Source organism: Echiichthys vipera (genome assembly GCF_963691815.1).
Source record: "Echiichthys vipera genome assembly, chromosome: 6".
Classification (NCBI taxonomy): Eukaryota; Metazoa; Chordata; class Actinopteri; order Perciformes; family Trachinidae; genus Echiichthys; species Echiichthys vipera.
In genome coordinates this window covers 32,827,644-32,848,939 of record NC_139831.1, presented here as the reverse complement: position 1 = coordinate 32,848,939, position 21,296 = coordinate 32,827,644, and the positions used below count along the sequence as shown (strand labels likewise).

Sequence of the window (21,296 nt, the reverse complement as noted above, 5' to 3'; positions counted from 1 at the left end):
CAACAGAAAGTGAATAACATGTGTTGATGGAGTGATAGATACACAGAGGAGAGAAGGAGGTTGGCTGGTGAAGTGAAGAGAGCAGGAAGATTGTGGAGTCCGGAACAACAGGAGAGGGTGTGTCACTTACACAGAAGGCACTCAGCAAGTGATTAAATGAGACAGGGTTATTTCAAATGATTTATATAAGTGTTTATATAACACCCCCCTTTTTATAAATTTATTATTTATTTGATTTCCTCTTTCCTCTCTTTTGATGATAGTGGTGTTCCATACTCCGATACAGCTGGTGGCGGTGTGCACCAAAGAAAGTTATGGTTGCAACCCGCCAATAAACAAGAACAAGAAGAAGAAGAACAAGAACAAGAAGAAAAATACAAACCCTTTGGTTGTTTTTGGTCGAAAGTCTGCATGTGAGCGCAGTAGTTGTTGCTCGTCGTAAGGTATGTCTTTACAATATTGTTTATTCACTGTAGGCCAACCGTTACTATGTGTGGCACTAGATGCAAACAGCATATGCTATTGATGTTAGCATGCTAACCGCTAGTCAGCAGCAGGCCTGGCTCAGGGTTTGTTCAGTTGTCCGCCTGCTGGCCTCCTCTGTCACCCGTTCGAATAACAAGCTAACAAGCCAAAAGTATTCCAGAGACAGTCGGCCTGCCATACTGTAGCTGCTGGGCTGAGGTCTGCTGTATTCACGGTCTGTAATGCTGTGGACATTACCACACAGGGTATGGGACGTAACTTCACTCAGCTACGAGTACGACGCATCTTTAGATCATAATGAGAAACACATACATATATCTGTATGTGTGTTTGTGTATATATGTTATGGCATGCCGCTCAGGAAATGAATATTTGAATATATTGAATGAACCTTGAATATATGGAATGAAACTCTGAATATATTGAATGAAACTCTGAATATATGGAATGAAACTCTGAATATATGGAATGAAACTCTGAATATATGGAATGAAACTCTGAATATATGGAATGAACCTTGAATATATGGAATGAAACTCTGAATATATGGAATGAAACTCTGAATATATGGAATGAAACTCTGAATATATTGAATGAAACTCTGAATATATAGAATGAAACTCTGAATATATAGAATGAAACTCTGAATATATAGAATGAAACTCTGAATTTATGGAATGAAACTCTGAATATATTGAATGAAACTCTGAATATATAGAATGAACCTCGACTGACGTCATCAAGGCACTGTCACCATCTTGTATTTTGACCCATGCAGCGCATGCTTTGGTTGCAGCTATTTTAGAGGTCTATGGAAAGATTTGTAAACAAAGTGACGCATCGCGATGACGTCAATCGATGCATGTGACGTGTTACGGCGTGATGACGTATAGGCAGCAAGAATCATTCGCAGAGGCCCAGGTAGTGTGAGTACAAACGGGCCGCGGGGTGAGAGGGAGGGGGGACAAGTACCCTAAAGCACGGGGCACGGTACGGATGGACAGTGGGAGACAGGTGGGCTTTCGCACATTTCGCACATTTGCACATGTACGAGCATGAGCGTCAGCACGTGTATGAGCATGAGGCCTACGGCGGCTCTGACGACATTTTATGTGTGCCTGTTCGGACATAGAAAAAAAGAAGGACTGACCATGCACGGACATTTAAAACAATGGTGGCGAAAGGTTCACATTGGTGTGATGCGGAGGTGGAGTGTTTACTGCAGATTTGGTCGGATGAAAATATTCAAAAATAGTCAACAAGATGCACAAAAACTCAGAGGTCTATGAAAAGATTTGTAAACAAAGCGACGCATCGCGATGATTTCAATCAATGTGTGTGACGTGTTACTGCGTGATGACGTATAGGCAGCAAGAAGCTTTCGCTGAGGCCCAGGTAGTGTGAGTACAAATGGGCCTGGCCCGTGGGGAGAGAGGGAGGGGGGGACAAGTACCCTAAAGCACGGGACACGGTACAGATGGACAGTGGGAGTGCGCCCTTAGACATTACTTTATTACCAAGGACTTTCCAGAGATTCTCTATGGGGTTTAGATCTGGACTCTGGGCTGGACATTTCATTGTTTCTCTATCTTTAGCTTCAGTGAACTGCCTCACCTGTTTTACAGTGTGACAGGGGACATTGTCTTGTATGAAAATTTCAGCTGATTGGGAGACAATAACAGTGAAGGTATTTGCATATTGCTGAAGGAGGTTCACATAAACATTTGTATTCTCCCTGCCATGGAGCTGTACAAGAGGCCCAACTCCTGCTGCAGAAAACATCCCCCAAACCAGGACATGCCATTTATAAAGTTCAATTATGTGGGTCTGATGGAAACATTATGTTTGGTGTCAGACTGGGGAAAGACTGAACCCAAAGTGAAAATCGCCTGTATGTTTGTGAATGTGTGACAAATCTGGCGACAGAGGCTGAGCACAGCTGCTGCTATTTGAGAAACACTACATAGGGAAACCAGTAGGGGTGGAAACCAGTAGGGGTATGACACCGGCATCAGTGTATGTGAAGAAGACACTTGCAAATACTAGCTTTTGATGAGTTTTGGCATTAACGTAGAGGCTTTTATTCTGTCAGAAAAGAGTCTTCAACCTGTGTATCTTGGATTGTAAATATAACATAAACACTGAAATTCATTACTTCCTGAATCTTGCAGTGTTCCTTTGAGTCGCAGCCCTGCATTCCAAAAGGGAAGACGAGTACTTCACCATGAGCTCAGATGATGGTGAGACCACACACACACACACACACACACACACACACACACATACACACACACACACACACACACACACACACACACACACACACACACACACACACACACACACACACACACACACACACACTCTGTGCATCATGGTGTTTGACTGTACCTTACTTGGTTGCAGGTGACATGGAGAACCAGGCTGAGCTGGAAGAGAAGACGAGGCTCATCAACCAAGTGTTGGAGCTTCAACACACTTTAGAGGGTACAACAAACACACACACACACACACACACACACACGCACACACACACACACACACACAGGATGAAGCTCTGCATTCACTCATAATCTTAATCTGCCAGTGCAGTACCTTTCAGTGTGTGTGTGTTTTTGGATGTGTGTGTGTGTGTGTGTGTGTGTATTCATGTTTCAGAACGTAACCACACACAGGTCTCATCTCCTCAGCTCTGACCCCAGCTCTTCCCACCAGACAAGCATGAGCATCTGATGCCCGCGCTTCATACACACACCCAACAGTCCCTGCCGAGGGACTCGGCAACTTCTTCTGCTCTGCAAAGACGCTTTTTTAGCCAAATCCCACTATTGGCCAGTCCGTCTCCTGTACTGCCCTAAAGAGACACCCATCACCCAATCATAGAGAACTACAGGCAGTGACGAGGATTTGTCATTCCCCATCTTGTTTGATTCAGAGAGTAGAGGGAAGTCATGACTGAAAATGAAAACAAAACTACCATGTCCTAAGAGCATGAGAGTGTCAGACTGTCGAGTCACACTGACACTGTCTGTCCACACACACACACACACACACACACACACACACACACACACACACACACACACACACACACACACACACACACACACACACACACACTGCAGTGAGAATCATTTCCTTCCTCCTTCTTCTGAATGGACCTTATCTGGCCTGTTTAGCTTCAACAACACATTTATTTAGGTTTGGTAGTGAAATGAGGAGATCTTGTTTAAATAATTCATCATTTCAACTTCATGATCAGCTGTTCTGTTCATCGCGGCGACAGGAATAAAATGGAAATCAGGTAGTATCCTGAGAGTGAAACGGCGAGAAGTCAGCCACATTAACATACATGCTTAGTACAGTAGAGAAACGAGTGAGCATCTTTACTATTTCTCATCTTGTTGAGAGTTGCATTCACACAGTACTGGCAAGCAGCGACTGTCAGTTATCCTGTCAGAAACTTTGAGAGTTCTTTCAGGCTTCTATTTTATTGTCACTCTATATGTGTTGATTTGCCCACATCACTGATGACAAATCAAGTACAGGGACATTCAGTTGCCAGGGGCAGACTTGACAGGAGAGTGGAGGACGGGCAGCACAGCGAAACAAACACACAACATACAGAGAGCAGGGCTATGGAGCAGGGAAAAGAGGGCATAGTGGGTTTCAGCCGCCATGATGTAGAAATGATGTCATTCTGTAGTTTGTCCAGCAGAGCGTGGTCAGCAGCTGACTGATACTGAACATACAGTACTGATGTTTAATTAATGATCTATTTTATTTTGATGTATTCTTTATTTTCTCTGGGATAATTTCTACGATCGATTGACAGTGTAATACATTGTTTATATACTGTAAAATAACATCAAATGTTCTTTAATACAGTTCTTTGTTTAGGAAGCTGCTGCTGAGGACCTTTGCTGACTCATATTTGCACAATCCACACAGAAATTCACCATATCTGCCACCACTTCGGTAATCTGTGGAAATGTTCCTCAAAAATTGGTATCAGTCTCAAAAATCTCATATCTGTTGGAACCTAGAACTTTCTGTGGGGAAGAAGAAATGATGGTCAAGATGGCAGTTCATAAAGTTTGTTGTTGATGTTTACTTTATTTTCTTTTAGGTTTGTGTGGTATTCTATTGTATTTTTAATGTACATAATCAAACAAAAAGCTTCCTGTGTGTGTGTGTGTGTGTGTGTGTGTGTGTGTGTGTGTGTGTGTGTGTGTGTGTGTGTGTGTGTGTGTGTGTGTGTGTGTGTGTGTGTGTGTGTGTGTGTGTGTGTGTGTGTGTGTGTGTGTGTGTGTGTGTGTGTGTGTGTGTGTGTGTGTGTGTGTGTGTGTGTGTGTGTGTGTGTGTGTGTGTGTGTGTGTGTGTGTGTGTGTGTGTGTGTGTGTGTGTGTGTGTTCCTTCAGACCTGTCTGCCAGAGTGGATGCTGTCAAAGAGGAGAACCTGAAGCTGAAGTCAGAGAACCAGGTTCTGGGTCAGTACATTGAGAACCTCATGTCTGCCTCCAATGTCTTCCAGACCACTGACACCAAGAGCAAACGGAAATAAGAAGAACCTCTAGAACCCCACACACACATTCCATAACCTGAAGCAAGGACTCTAATGATTAACATCATGGATCCTTTAATACTGCCTGAGCCTCAAACACGTGTCTGAGTGTGCAGAGATGGCTCTTTATCATGGTTTGTTTTATACAGTCTGTGGGGAGAATCAAATCAGCACTTAGGCACCACAGCCTGTGAAGTGTTATACATCACATCTGTGAGGAAAAACGTATCTGTTCAGAAGCATGTTTTAGACTTTAGTCCCAAACATCTGAGCAACAGCAGCGCCAACTCTAAACAGGTGCTCCTAAACAAACATCCAGCTGTGTTGTGAGAGAGCAGCACATACCCATGAAACATCCTTTTTCACCACTGACGGTTTTGCCTTTGTTAGACTGTGGAGATCAAAGGTTTCATGCCCTGATGATTGTCATTCACATTTTCAAATTCTTCTTTCAAAAGAGGCTACATGGTTCCCAGTGTGACATGACTGCCATCTTTGTTTGGGAATGTTTCACTCGTTGATTTGGATAATTGACATTGAAAGCTCATTTAGGGCGCACTCACACTGTCCTTCCGCACCGGGCCAAAACAGGTTTTTCGACTAAAGCCTAGTGCGTTTGACCAGTGTGAGTGCACCCGCTCCACGCATAACTGCGGCCAGCTGGCCGTCCACGGCCCGTCTGACAGGGGTGGGCTTTTGTAGAGCGCGTTTGCACATGTACGAGCACGAGCATGCACACGTGTACGAGCACGAGCATGAGGCCTACGGCGGTTCTGATGTCATTTATGTGCGCCTGTTCGGACATAGAAAATAGAAGGACGGACAATGCGCGGACATTTAACAACAACAACAATGGCGGCGAAAGGTTCACGTTGGTGTGATGCGGAGGTGGAGTGTTTACTGCAGATTTGGTCGATGAAAATATTCAAAAACAGTTGACAAGACGCACAAAAACCCTGAGGTCTATGGAAAGATTTGTACACAAAGCAACGCATTGCGATGACGTCATCAATGCGTGTGATGTGTTACGACGTGATGACGTATAGGCAGCAAGAAGCCCAGGCAGTGTGAGTACAAACGGGCTGGCAAGCGGGGGGAGAGGGAGGGGGGGACAAGTACCCTAAAGCCCAGGGCGCGGTGCGGAGGGACAGTGTGATTGCGCCCTTAATCAATTTTGGATTTAGAATCGAAAATTGTGTCTCTCATAGTGGAGAGCAGAGTTTACATTGTGTGAACTGTGGCCATTGTGCTGCACTGGTTCTTAAGTAGGTGTTTGTATGTTTTTTTGTGCTGTACATTAAAGTTTGAATATGTAGAATCTCATGGGGCATTTTAAGGGGTACAGAATGAAAGTATTGCTTTGCCAAAAAAACATATTTAGTCTGAATTAATATTTAATTTTTTTTTGGCGGGTTTGACAATGACTGGCTGTCCCATTGTGTTTCCATGGTAGCAGCCAACAGCGTTGGGCGTTGCTGGTTGCCAGGGTTGTCTGTTGTTGGGTGCAGCTACTGTAGGCTGGTACTGGGTGAAATGGAGTTTGCCAATCCTGCAGCTGCTTCAGAGCCTCAGTGAAGGGGGCGTTATCTGTCCCAGCAGCTGAGTGAGCGGAGACGGGCAAAAACCAGAGTCAATAGAGACGGCATTTTTCTGCTTATTCTCCATATTCAACCTTTAATAATGCAAAATCAACTCAAACAGCAACAATTCACCCAAATCATGTCATCGGTGTTAGTTTTCTGTTCCTCACACCTCACAGTGAGTCTGTACACAGATATTCATTATCATGGAGAATATGTCCACAGTCCAGAGCCACACCATGCTGTTGCCATGATGTTTGGAGGTGGTGATGCTACTGTTACCTCACCCCCTCACCCCTTTTGACATTATTTCCTTTCTCCTTGGGGCAAAACGTCTCATGCCTGGGTGATCATAGCTAAGTGTTTGTTGCTGGGCAGCTGGTGAGGGCTCTTACTCATCACTATGGCTGCATTGTGTTGTGTTCACACCGACTGCGCCAACTTACTTTACACACTGGGGGCGTTTTTAATGAATATATATTTTTTAACTGTAGTTTTTGTCACAGGTACTTTCACACAGAACATGAATATTGCGCAGCGATAAATCAGTATAAAAAAAGGCATGAGGATTATAAAACAACACAGCTGTCCATAGACCCATTACAGGAAGCAGGCTTTACTCCTTTCAACCACAGGCAGCGCACACAGCTCCAGGTCCACGCCTTCTGTTCTTTCCTTTCACAATAAAAGCCCGTAGACTTTGTAATTGTTGAGCCAATCTGGCAGGCCGAGCACATCACCAGTATGAATATTCGCAGGCGAGCATTTTGCATGTTCGTGTTATTTGTCACGCCAATGCTAACCTTTTACAAATATTTCAACTCGCACAGGTATGCTTTGCATCGCCCGTCACAAATGCATCTATTTGCATCTTTTCATTGACTTTGCATGTTATTACTAGTGATGTCCAAATGAAGCTCCATGAAGCATTAGTTGTATTTGTTGAAGCTCCATTTGGACAGCACTAGTAATTACATCCTCCACTTTGAGCAAAAGGCTGCCGATGTGAACACAACTTAAGCGACTCTTCCTGGCATGATGGCACGGAGGCAATGAAAAAAAGAACGGTAGAGGAGAAAGACCTTTCCTTCTGTTATTTATCAGACAATATTGGTGCCAGGCACAGTAGATCATACAATGAGTATTTTAGTGGTTTTAAAATGGTTTCAGTGTTACTGCATATAACTCCTCTAAAGAGAGGAGGGTCTAAAGGCTCTGGCTTTTCATTTCAGTGCAATGTCACTTTTTAGTTGCCATTTTGTTGCTGCTTCTTGAAAATTACACTACTCAAACAGTGACTGTCACTGTTGCAGCACTGTTTGTTTTTTTAAACTTATGTATGCTAACATTAAACTGGCCAAGCCTAGTTTAACCTCAAGAAATCAGTGACAAATATGCATACTGTATTTTATGCACATCCATGAAGTTTTGAAATGCCCTTAACCTTGTTGCATTTGTACATTGTTTACATACAGTACAGCTGTTTTTGTTGCTTATTGGAAATTACTTTAGTTTAATAAAGTGATTATCCTTTTTGATGAAATGTTTGTCAGTGAGGTTTCCTTTTTCGTATTTCACATGCCCACAGAGTCACTAAGGGTGCTTGGAAGGACAAGTGACCCACTGCTTTGCTTTTCCACTGTTGATATATATTCTGCATACACACGGGCAGTAGACAAATGAAAGGACATGTAAAGAAGTGCAGTTAGAGGGCAGCTGTTCATCTTTCACACTAAGAATCTATTACAAGCACTGAAGGTGTTCTGGTATGAAGGGCTTAAAGGACCAAAACAAAATACATCCAGTAATAATTAATCATATAATTAAATGTTTAAATATGCATTCATTTATGTATTTACACATTTAAATATTTATTCATATTTACATTTATGTACTTCTTTATGTATTCACACATATATAATTGTATTGATTCATTTATATATACCTCTGATTTTCTAGCATTGCTACAGTAAGATAAACAAATCTGCCAACATCATCCATCAAATGTCAGGGAGTGGGTTAAAGCCTCTGATTAGTGATTGAACAGTATAACAGTCCCAAGCTCACCCACCAATCACAGGGCAGAGTCTGCCCCCTGACTTTTAAAATAACCGATACGTTTTATTTTTATCACTGCATCAGGTTAAACTTAGCCTTGGGAGCCCATCCTGATCTATCAGCTCCATTGTATTTTACTCGCAGATCAGTTTTTTTCTCTTTTTGGCTTTTTTCTCTGTGATCCTTCTGTTGAATATGGACCGGGCTCCTGAAATTGGGCCTTTGATCTGTAAATTCACATTACACAAACAGAATTCTTAACCCACGTTTACCTTCTGATTTTTGCCTCGACGCTGTTTGTACGTCATACGCTTCAGTGAACTGATTGGTTGATTTGGCCTGTATATTGGTGATTAAAAGATGTTTTTTTTCAATCAGCATCCAGTATTTCTGCCCCTTCACAAAAAGATCTCCAAACAAGAATTCCCAGATGGATATGCTGAGACCATGAGAATTAAACTGCTGGAGTCAGGTAAACTATAGATAAATGAAAGTATGTTTAAAAAAGATAAATGTGACTGAATGAATAAGTAAATAAATCAATGTACAAATTAATGAAAATATGAATTAATACATGAGTTATTATATACATTTTGATTTGGCCCTTAAAATCCCTCCCCATTCTGGAAGCAACAACTTAACACACTTCTTAGAAAAAAAAAAGACAGTAACTCTTAGGGTTGCAGGACATGTTCACTTCACTGTGGTGGTGAAGACAAGTGACAAGTGCAATAAAACCTTGTGAGTAACAAGCCAATAGAGTCTCCAAAAGTAGAATGGGAGGCAGAGCCTTCAGCTACCAAGCTCCTCTCCTGTGGAACAAACTCCCAAGTGTTATTCTGGAGGCAGACGCTGTCCCTATATTTAATAGTAAACTTAAAACTTTCCTTTTTGACAAAGCTTACAGCTAGGGCTTACGAGCAGCAATGCTGCTATAGGCCTAGTCTGCTGGGGATCATCCTGTTCCTGATTCTCTGAGCTTCTCTCCTCTCTGTCTGTATCATTCATGTCTCATCAATGCATGTTACTAATTCAGCTTCTTCCCCGAAGTTGTTTGTGCTTTGTCGTCTTGCAGGTCTCTGCTGATTGTGGTGGTGTCTGCTGCCGTGGTCCTGCATGACGCTTCCTGCTATTATTATTAGTATTAGTCATATACTGTATACTATACGTTAGTCTTATAAATAATAAAGTTTGTAGCCATAAAAACACCATCAGTGGTATGTCTCATTGTATCACAGCTGCTTTTGCCACTACTCATCATTGATCATATTTACCACCATATTTATTGTCATTTTCATATTCTATCACCTTAGCTGTGCTTGTTTCTACTATTCTGCTATATTAACTGCCATAACATATAAGTCATATTCACATAGATATTATTATAGTTACTGTTACATTTTGGTTGCTTGCATCTCTGGAAGTGTCTCTCTGTCTGTCTTTTCTCTCTTTCTCTCTCCTTTTCTTCCTCCCCAACCAGTGCTGACAGATGTCTGTCCTACACAGAGCTGGGTCTGTCTGATGTTCCTGTCTGTTATAGGGAAGGTTTTCAACGCTACTGTGTACACAAAGAGGAATTGTTGGGTCTATGTTTATCATAAATAAGTCATAGAGTGTGGTCTTTACCTACTCTGTAGTGTCCTGAGATAACTTTTGTTATGATCTGGCACTGTAAATAAAATTGAATTGAAGTGAATAGCTTATCAATACATCCGTTCAACTGGCATACGTCAAAAAAAAAGAAAATGTATATTTTAATCTGCCTATATCCTGCCACATCAAACTAAATGCAGGGTTCCTACGCAGTATGGAAAAGTATAGAATTTAATTTGAGTAATTTCCAGGTCTGGATAAGGGAAAAGAGTTTGGAAAAATGTTTGTGATGTTTCCAGACTATTATATCACTTTCTAAAATAAAATATATTAATATATACAAATCAAAACAAGTTTACTAACACAACACAGCCAACCTGTAGATGATATGACACTAATCGTGCTGGCTGTAGAATGGTGTCGGGTTACCATGGTTACCATTCGTGCGACTGATCTCATCTCATCTCATCTTCAACCGCTTATCCGGGGTTGAGACGCGGGGGCAGCAGCTCTAGCAGGGGACCCCAAACTTCCCCAACCCAGCCCCACCAACTGGTAGCGCTCCAGCTCCCACACAAGCTCTGGCTCCTTTCCCCACAGAGAGGTGGCATTCCACGTCCCCAGAGCCAGCCTCTGCTGCCCTTGTCTGGTTCGTCGAGGCCCCTCACCTTCACTGCCACCCATGCAGCAGCGCACCCGACCCCAGCGGTTCCTCTTGTAAGTGGTGAGCCCACAGGATGGAGGTGCTACGTCACTTTTTCCGGGCTCCGTGGCAAACCCGGCCACCAGGCGCTCGCCGGCGAGTCCTCCGTCTGGAGCCAGGTCCATGGAGTCTTTGTGAACCATCCTTAGTCCGGCCCCTCACCTGAGACCACTCTGCCATGGGAGACCCTACCAGGAGCACCAGGCTCCAGACAACACAGCCCCAGGTTCACAGGGACACACAAACCTCTCCACCAGGAAAAGGTGACGATTCCCGGAGAGGTTGACATGATAAGCATCTAACAATTGGTATTAAGATATTTAATATTGACTGAAAAATCCTCTGAGAAGTCTGGAAATTTGAGTCTGGAAAAGTCTGGAATTCAGAAATGGAAAATTTGTAGGAACCCTGATGGGAATACTATTAATTGAATACTAATTTGCCATGTTGAGTGCTGGTAGAGAGAACAGCCCAATGAGGCTGGAATACTCAGTCTCCTCCCAATATGATTTCATTTAACCTTATATCTACAAAACCTTTCTGCACTGTTTAACCCAGGTCGGGCCTATGCACAGTTCCATTATGTTTTACAGACATTTGTAGTTAACTAAGAGGGTAAAACCATTGTTTGTGCTACATTTGGCTGAACTTTCAATTCTCTTTGTATCACGCACCAAGCCCTGCATTCAGCATGGCTTTCTCCCCCTCAAAACAGCCTAGACTAAAAGTTTATCTCCTAGATATGAGACTTTTTCTTTTTGGTTTTGGGCAACAGTTCCCGAATATACGTTTTTTTTCACCTTGCCTTTCAGAGCTTCTGTAGGGATCTGAGCCTGGGAGAGTAGAGACTAGCCCAAGGCCTTGGAAGTTTCTGACTTTGTATTCTCACAGTAGGGTTAGCTATAATATTCTCTACTAGATACAATATGATACAAAGATATCTATCTTCTAATCTTACTTCCAGAACTATAACAGTGTTTTCTACTACGCCCTGTTTTCATTTTTTTTAACAAAAGAAGCCAAAATTCTTAAATGTTAAATGTCAAAACACAACCAAACCACAACCAAAGGGTCTGATCACACAGCAGTATGATGAATGTCTAATTTATGTATCTGACATTGGATACAGTGCTCCGGAAAGTATTGAGGTTATGAAATATAGAATTACATGAACATATTCCCAGTGGGATTTGAGTACTGTAACAGCAGCTCACTGACGTAATGTATGTTCGACACAATACTGAATGTTGTTTCAGAGGATTCTGCAGGAGTCATTGAATATATGTATATATGTTTAGTAGTCTACCTCCACTCCAAAGTGTGTTTTTCTTCTGTTTGTCTCCTAAAAATGTCTCACATTGGCTACAGTGACTCGTATCTGAGCAAAGTTTGTCACTAGTGAGGTGTTTTCACTTTCTTCTCCTGAAAAAGCAGATGTCCGTGCACTTCTCTGAGATTCAAACGTATTCAGGCAGTTTTAGTAAGGGCGTCACTAATCCAAAAACCAATCACTGTCTGATATGTGAAACACTTTTCTACAGGGGACCAACTTCAACACAACATCGGCAAAGAAAGGTGAAAGCTCCAGCTCAGAGCAGACTGTCAGTACAGAGAGAAAACACACTGTCACCATAGCTGTCAGACACTGACACTTACAAGCTAACAGACAACAGAAACTAGAAAAGATGCTAACTACACTTAGCATTTCTGATACGTCTGCTAGTCCACCATTTTAGTGACAACAGACTCCTCATCTAAGTCTGGCTCTGACTGATGCCGGGTTTCGGATGACCAACCTATAACTTTGTTGCAGATCACTAACGTTAGCTTCATGGACAGGCAACTCTAACTCGCTGTCCGTTCATCCAACTGCGGGTCTCCAGGAGTTGCACCTGCCATACCGCAAGCCGCTGATCCACTGAAGGGGCTCCGCTGCCCCGCCTCCTCCTGTCTGAAGATCAAACATGTAGGCCTATATGGCTGATTCTCTCTGATGTGTTAAGTCACCTTGATGATCCGTTTGCGTGCTTCTTGTTAAACCTCAAGCTTGCTCGTGAACCTCCCGTAGAAGCTACAACGTAGTTACTGAAGAGTCTCAAGGTAACGCATGAACTCACGGAAATGCGAGCACAAGCAGCAGAGGTTGGGGCAAGGCCAGATTTTAAATATTACTATATAAATTAATATAAAAAATATTACTCATTGCAGAGTAGTTATTAAATACTTAAACACGTGTCTGGAGTCGGACTTTGAATGTATGAATTTAACTACAACATTGTGACCACTAGATGGTTGTATGTGCATAGTTTTTGAGGTAACACGGGTCACTGGTGAATGGAAAGTTGTTGAAACCAAGCCCCCACCACAGCGACTTCCTGGTTGATCCAATAAGGAAGTGCTAAAAACTGCAGTTCTCAAAGTGTCCACTAGGGGCAGGTTTCATAATAGAGCAGTTTCTCATTGACCTCCATGTTAAACAGGCCGTTTTAAACAGGATCATTAAACCTGTTTAATGCCTGGGACAAAGAAACATATTAGTCTGTGGTTTAAGTCATATCTCCATAACAACTTTTTGTACCAGGCTATTTTTTATTGGAGGTTGAAATTCATGAATAATTAGGGGCGTGGCCTCTTGAGTGACAGCTAGCCGCTGGCCCTCACTTCTCCTCGGAGGTAAACGTCAGCCAGATGGACGTATCTCCCTCCCCCCTAACATGCCCTTTTTTGGTAAGAGTAAATGAGGCGGAGTCAAAGTCTGACAAGATTGCAACTCCCAGAACTAGAACTAGTGCAACTAGTTAGAGGCTAGTGGGTGGTGGAGGTCATTCATAGCCTAATGTTAGCTTTTTACTTCTGGTGATTGCATTTATGTTTCAATTTCACCACTGACTTCATTCTTTATTTTTCTTATCAACAAATTCCGCAGATTTGTTAGTCTTTCTCCATCCTTTCTAACTGGGTCTCTCAGCTCATTTTTTCCCATTGAAGATGTAAATAAACCACTGTGTGCATGTGTGTGACAGAGGAAGAAGCCATTACATTACATTTAATTGAGTTGACCCTTTTGTCCAAAGTGAATTCCAATAAGTGCATTTAACAATTAGGGTACAAACCAGAAGAGCAAGTTATTAAGTAAGTGCTACATATAAGTGCTTTTTTTTCATCATCTTCTTAACCAAGGTACAGTCAAAAGAGATGCGTTTTAGCCTTCTGTGGAAGATGTGTAGATTTTCTGCCTTCAGAATGTTAATGGGGAGCTCATTCCACCATTTGGGAGCCAGGACGGCAAACAGTTGTGACTTAGTCGAGTGACTCTGTCCCAGTGACGTGCAGTCAGGTGAGGTAGGTGAGGCTTTGCCTCCCCTGTCATCATGAGAGGAAAAAGAAACGAAATAATAAAATAACACAATATTTATATATATACACGTATGTGTGTAATATTTACATCTTATTGATATGACATAAATCCACAGAGAAAATGCTTGCCATGAGGCAGGCAGTACCTCTGCCTCAAGGAAGGCGGCAATAGTGAGAAGCCTGATAGCCTGCCATCAGCCAGGTCACGGTGAACTCTAACCCGTGTGCAAAAAGTAAACACAAGAAGTGTGCTGTGCGACGCTGTAGAGCTTAGCGACAAGCTGTCATTTCTCCCCCTGAAAATGGAGGATTTGATTTCTAAACTAAGACATTTTTCAAAGCTGGACTTTCAGTCAAAGCAAGAAGTCAATTAAGTAAAGGTAAGATATATTGCAATATACAGTGGCACTGGTGTTTTAAAATGGTTTTCAGCATCCTATTCGCTCCTATTCTCTCATCCTATCCAATTGGCATCCTACTGTATGTTTGTAAATCTGACTTGTGAGTCAGTGCCTCCCCAACCCCAACCCTCACTGCACGTCACTGCTCTGTCCTGGATGTAAGCTGGGCCTGATCAGATATAAGCACGATAAGCAAGTGCTAGTGTCTTGAAACGGATGCGAGCAGCTACAGGAAGCCAGTGAAGGGAGCAGAGGAGCGATGTAGTGTGTGAGAACCTAGGTGGGTTGAAGACCTGTCGAGCTGTTGCATTCTGGATTAGCTGAAGAGATCGGATGGCACAGGCCGGCAGACCAGCCAGGAGGGAGTTACAGTAGTTAAGGTATGAGATGACAAGAGCCTGGACCAAAATCTGTGCTGCCTTCTGGGTCAGAAGAAGACGTATCCTCCTGATGTTGTGCAACATGTATCTGTACCATCGGGTTGTTGCAGCAATGTTGGCAGACAAATACAAATGCAATACTTCACAGTAGAATTCACAGTTCATCTCATCTCATCTCATCTTCGGGTCGGGTCGTGGGGGCAGCAGCTTTAGCAGGGGATCCTAAACTTCCCTTTCCTGGGCCACATTAACCAGCTCTAACTGGGGGATCCCGAGGCGTTCCGAGGCCAGTGTGGAGATATAATCTCTCCACCTAGTCCTGGGTCTTCCCCGAGACCTCCTCCCAGCTGGATGTGCCTGGAACACCTCCCTAGGGAGGCGCCCAGGGGGCACCCTTACTAGATACCCAAACCACCTCAACTTGCTCCTTTCAATGCAAAGGAGCAGTGGCTCTACTCCGAGTTCCTCACGGATGGCTGAACTTCTCACCCTATCTCTAAGGGAGACTCCAGCCACCCTCCTGAGAAAACCCATTTTGGCCGCTTGTACCTGTGACCTTGTTCTTTCAGTCATGACCCAGTTTTCATGACCATAGATGAGGGAAGGAAAGAAAATTGACCGGTAGATCGAGAGCTTTGCCTTCCGGCTCAGCTCTCTTTTTGTCACAACGGTGCGGTAGAGCTACTGCAATACCCCAGAGCCAGCCTCTGCTTCCCGTGTCTGGTCCGTTGAGGCCCCTCACCTTCACTGCCACCCATGCAGCAGAGCACCCGACCCCAGTGGTTCCTTCTGCGAGTGGTGGGCCCACAGGATGGAGAGGGGGGAGGTGCCATGTCACTTTTTCGGGCTGTGCCCGGCCTGGCTCCTTGGCAAACCCAGCCACCAGGCGCTCGCCGGCGAGCCCTCCGTCTGGGCCTGGCTCCAGACAGGGGCCCCGGGCTTCATCCAGGCAGGGTCTCTCTTCTTCTTCCTCTTCCTCGTTTTTCCATAGAGTCTTTGTGGACCATTCTTAGTCCGGCCCCTCGCCTGAGACCACTCTGCCATGGGAGACCCTACCAGGAGCACTAGGCTCCAGACAACACAGCCCTTAGGTTCATAGGGACACACAAACCTCCCCACCACGCTAAGGTGATGCTTCCCGGTGAGGGAATTCACAGTTGAATGTAGAGAAGCTGTATCAGATGCATGTTTCTGTGTACCAGTGTGTGGCTCTGAAGCTAATGAAAGTTAAAACCAGTCTGCTTTGTTCTTATTGAAAATGACAGGACTTCCTCTATTCAGCGTCATCACAGGAAAACATGAGAAGATGGAATTACATACAAACAACATGGGAAGCCCTTTAAAAACAGAATATTTTTCTTATTAATTTATTTGTTCATGTATTATTACTTTTCTTTTTTGATTTGCAATTTGGTATGATGGTTTATTAATAATAATATTGATGGAAAAAATACTCTCAAGAAGAGTGGTTACTGTATTTTCTTTATTTGTTACAACAAAATAGAATGTAATAGTGTAATAAATTAGTCATCTAGGAGCTCTGCTGTTTTAACACTGAACTCTTTAGTAAGTGGGGTGTCTTCAAACGGATACTCTGAGCCAGCCATGTGGCCAACCCGGTCAATGCACAAACTCCATAACTTAACTAATGTTTAATGTTACAGTTTTAGTTGAGTAAGTCACTCTAGGCACTTTATGGAATCCTTGGAAAGCAAAGTTCCTGTAGTGAAGTGTTAATCCATGGCAGGTGTGTGTGGTTTCCTCTTTTCTGCAGTCTTCAAACTTCAATGCGTATCTGAGAGGCAGGAACAAGAATAAGTGTTAAGCAAACCTTGGCTGCTGTGACACGCACACACACACACACACACACACACACACACACACACACACACACACACACACACACACACACACACACACACACACACACACACACACACACACACACACACACACACACACACACACACACACACACACACACACACACACACACACACACACACACACACACACAGGTTTTTGTCATGTCCCACTGAAACTAGTTGGACAGGTCTTATAGGGTAGACGTGTTTACCACTCCCTTTGTGCTTAAGGTTCCTTCAGTTCACGTGGAATGTGTCCTGAGATACTGGTATAGCCAAGTGGAGAACAGCAAATTAAATTCATCTGTGACAACAAACATTAAACATTGCGTTGCAGCTATTTATGACTCAGGCCTATTAATAAACCCTAAACCTAAACTAAATTATAATTCATTTGAAAGTCTTGTTCTTAGTCTTTCACATTCAACCTGGAAAACTGTGCAGCCAATTATATTTGTTATAGTGTACCGTGCTCCTGGTCCGTACTCTGAATTTCTGTCTGAATTCTCAGAGTTTCTGTCAAATTTAGTCCTTAAATCTGACAAAGTAATCATTGTAGGTGATTTTAATATTCATGTGGACAGCGATAATAATAGTCTTAGTATTGCGTTTATCTCTCTATTAGATTCGATTGGTTTTAGTCAGAGTGTACATAAACCTACTCACTGTTTTAATCACACCCTCAACCTTGTTTTGGCTTATGGCGTGGAAATTAATGACTTAATAGTCTTTGCACAGAATCCTATTTAGACCATTATTTAATAACTTTTGAATTCATGTTACAGGACTACTCACCTCTGGGTAAAAGTGTCTACACTAGATGTTTATCTGATATTGCTATAACTAAATTTAAGGAAGCGATTCCATCTGCATTTACTTTAATGCCTTATCCTAATATTCAACATTCCTGCACTAACGTTAGTTTCTCTGAAATTGATCACATTGTTGACAGTGTTGCTTGCTCACTAAGAACAACACTTGACTCTGTTGCTCCGTTAAAAAAGAAGATAATGAAACAGAGGAAGTTAGCTCCGTGGTATAACTCACAAACCCGTGAAATAAAACAAATATCGCGAAAGTTGGAAAGTAAATGGCGCTTCACTAAACTGGAGGAATCTTACTTAGTTTGGCAAGAAAGTCTAAAAACATATAGGAGGGCCCTCCATAATACCAGAGCAGCCTATTACTCATCTTTAATAGAGGAGAATAAGAACAATCCTAGATTTCTTTTCAGCACTGTAGCCAGGCTGACAGAGAGCCACAGCTCTATTGAGCCATGTATTCCTATAACCCTCAGTAGTAACGACTTCATGACCTTCTTTAATGACAAAATTATAACTATTAGAGACAAAATCAACTCGCTTGGCACCAATTTTTCATCAAACCCAGGAACCTTAGAAACTGTACGACCTGATATATTCCTAGACTGCTTTTCTACAGTCGACCTTAACAAATTAACCTCTACTATTTCAGCATCAAAACCTTCCACTTGTCTCCTAGACTCTATTCCAACTAGGTTACTTAAAGAAGTGTTACCTTTAATTAGCACTCCTGTATTAGATATGATTAACACGTCTTTATCAGCAGGTTATGTACCACAGTCTTTTAAAGTAGCTGTAATTAAACCTCTTCTTAAAAAGCCCAGTCTTGATCCTGAGGTACTAGCCAACTATAGACCTATATCTAACCTTCCTTATTTTTCTCTAAGATCCTCGAGAAATTAGTTGCCCATCAGTTGTGTGACTTTTTACATAATAATGAGATATTTGAGGTTTTCCAGTCAGGATTTAGAGCAAATCATAGCACTGAGACAGCACTGGTGAATATTACTAACGACCTTCTTATAGCTTCAGACAAAGGACTTGTCTCTGTACTTGTTTTACTAGATCTTAGTGCGGCCTTCGACACTATTGACCATCACATCCTGCTACAGAGACTGGAGCATCTGATCTGCATTAAAGGAACCGCACTGAGCTGGTTTAAGTCATATTTATCAGATAGATCTCAGTTTGTACATGTTAATGACAAATCCTCCATGCACACTAAAGTCAGTCACCGAGTCCCACAGGGTTCTGTCCTTGGAGCGATTCTATTCACCTTATATATGCTTCCCTTAGGAAATATTATAGGGAAGCACTCAATAAATTTTCATTGTTATGCTGATGATACACAATTATATTTGTCGATCAAACCAGAAGAACCCGATCAGTTGGATAAACTTCAAATGTGCATTCAGGAAGTAAAAAGCTGGATGACCTGCAATTTTCTGCTGTTAAACTCAGACAAAACTGAAGTTATTGTACTTGGCCCCAAAGGCCTCCAAAACTCAATAGCTAAAGACATTGTTACTCTGGATGATGTTGTGTTGTCCTCCAGCACCACAGTAAGGAATCCGGGAGTTATTTTTGACCAGGATATGTCCTTCGATTCTCACATAAAACTAACAACAAGGACTGCATATTTTCACCTGCGTAATATTGCAAAAATTAGGAACATTGTGTCTCAGAAAGATGCAGAGAAACTAGTCCGTGCATTTGTTACTTCTAGGCTGGACTATTGCAACTCCTTATTATCAGGCTGCTCCAATAAGTCTGTTAAGAGTCTTGTGTTGGTCCAAAATGCTGCAGCCCGTGTACTAACTAAAACAAATAGAAGAGAACATATTTCTCCTGTATTAGCTTCTCTGCACTGGCTACCTGTAAAATCTAGAGTAGAATTTAAAATCCTTCTCCTTACGTACAAAGCTCTTATTGGTCAGGCTCCGTCGTATCTTAAAGAGCTCATAGTACCGTATCACCCAACTAGATCCCTGCACTCTGAGAATGCAGTGATACTTGTCGTTCCTAGAGTCTCCAAAAGTAGAAGTGGAGGCAGAGCCTTCAGCTACCAAGCTCCTCTCCTGTGGAACAAACTCCCAAATGTTATTCGGGAGGCAGACACTGTCCCCATATTTAAGAGTAAACTTTCCTTTTTGATAAAGCTTACAGCTAGGACTTTCGATAAGATTTTCTTCTGCTTAATTATGCTGCTATAGGTCTAGTCTGCCGGGGGATAATACTTTTCCTGATCCTCTGAGCTTCTCTCCTCTCTGTCTGTACCATTCATGTCTCATCAATGCATGTTACTAATTCAGCTTCTTCCCCGGAGTTGTTTGTTCTTTGTCGTCTCGCAGGTCTCTGCTGATCTTGGTGGTGCCTGCTGCCGTGGTCCTACATGACGCTTCCTGCTGCTATTATCATTGTTACTCATATATAATATCACTTGTTTAATAAACTATAAAATGTGTAGCTGTATCGTAGCTGCTATTGCCACTACTCATCCTTGATCATGTTTTTCCACCATAAATATTATCATTTTCATATTCTGTCACCTTAGCTGTGCTTGTTTCTACTGTTCTGTTGTATTAACTGTCTTAACATATACGTCATATTCACATTACTATAAATATTATTATAGTTACTGTTAGGTTTTGCTTGCTTGCATCTCATGAAGTGTGTCTGTCTGTCTCTCTCTGTCCATCTGTGTGTCTTTTCTCTCTTTCTCTCTCCTTTTCTTCCTCCCCAACCGGTCAAGACAGATGGTCGTCCTCCAGAGAGCTGGGTCTGTCTGACGTTCCTGCCTGTTATAGGGAAGGTTTTCGTTGCCACCGTACTCTACAGAGGCATTGTTGGGTCTATGTAAATCATAAATAAGTCATTGAGTGTGGTCTTTACCTACTCTGTAAAGTGTCCTGAGATAACTTTTGTTATGATTTGACACTATAAATAAAATTGAATTGAATTGAATTGAACATTAACAGTAAAGGGGAAGTCAGAGTCAGAGGTTGTTGATAATGCAGGAGGTTTCTAGGCCCCTTAACGCAAAATAGGCTCACATGAGGCCACGCTCCCTATTCCGGTGAAAACAAACTGATCTCGCTATTTTAACTAGCCTTTAATCCTACCTCACTGAATCCCCAGGTAATGCAGAACTACAACTCTTTCTTTGTCATTAATATATAATAGCAGTTCTGTGGGCGCAAATGCCTTGTTTTAGCCAGAGGTCAGAGGAGAATGGGCAGACTGGTTGGAGCTAATAGAAAGGCAACAGTAACTGAAATATCCACTGGTTCCAACAGAGGAATGCAGGAGAGCACCCGTGAACACATAACACCACCTACTTTCTAGGAGAGAGGGAACAGCAGCAGAAGACCACACTGACACTTTATTAGGCACCAGGTATGCCTAATAATGTGGCCGGTGAGTCTAGGGTTTCTCAACGGGGGCTGTACCACCTCCTGGAGGGCGTTCGTACGACCTAGCGGGGCGCT

The 21,296-nt window shown here is 42.6% G+C and overlaps 2 protein-coding genes across 3 annotated transcripts in view; one reads left to right on the top strand and one right to left on the bottom strand.

Moving 5' to 3' along the window:
• Positions 1-303: 303 nt before the first annotated feature.
• LOC310948062 (short coiled-coil protein B-like) lies at positions 304-6,127 on the top strand. 2 transcript variants are annotated; one of them, XM_083915066.1, is made up of 4 exons: positions 304-443; positions 2,658-2,726; positions 2,893-2,973; positions 4,908-6,127. In XM_083915066.1, the coding sequence occupies exons 2-4, from the start codon at positions 2,711-2,713 to the stop codon at positions 5,048-5,050; spliced, it is 240 nt and encodes a 79-aa protein (XP_083771192.1). In that variant the 5' UTR covers positions 304-443; positions 2,658-2,710; the 3' UTR covers positions 5,051-6,127. The 2 variants fall into 2 exon arrangements, with proteins under 2 accessions (XP_083771192.1, XP_083771193.1); XM_083915067.1 differs by lacking the exon at positions 304-443 and adding an exon at positions 618-731.
• Positions 6,128-16,662: 10,535 nt separating this feature from the next.
• The window catches only part of LOC310948422 (alpha-1,3-mannosyl-glycoprotein 4-beta-N-acetylglucosaminyltransferase B), a 54,454-nt gene continuing 49,820 nt past the window's right edge, over positions 16,663-21,296 (bottom strand). The window contains exon 15 of the mRNA XM_083915541.1: positions 16,663-16,917. Coding sequence (XP_083771667.1) covers positions 16,900-16,917 — 18 coding nt within the window. The 3' untranslated portion in view covers positions 16,663-16,899. The remainder of the gene's footprint in view (positions 16,918-21,296) is intronic.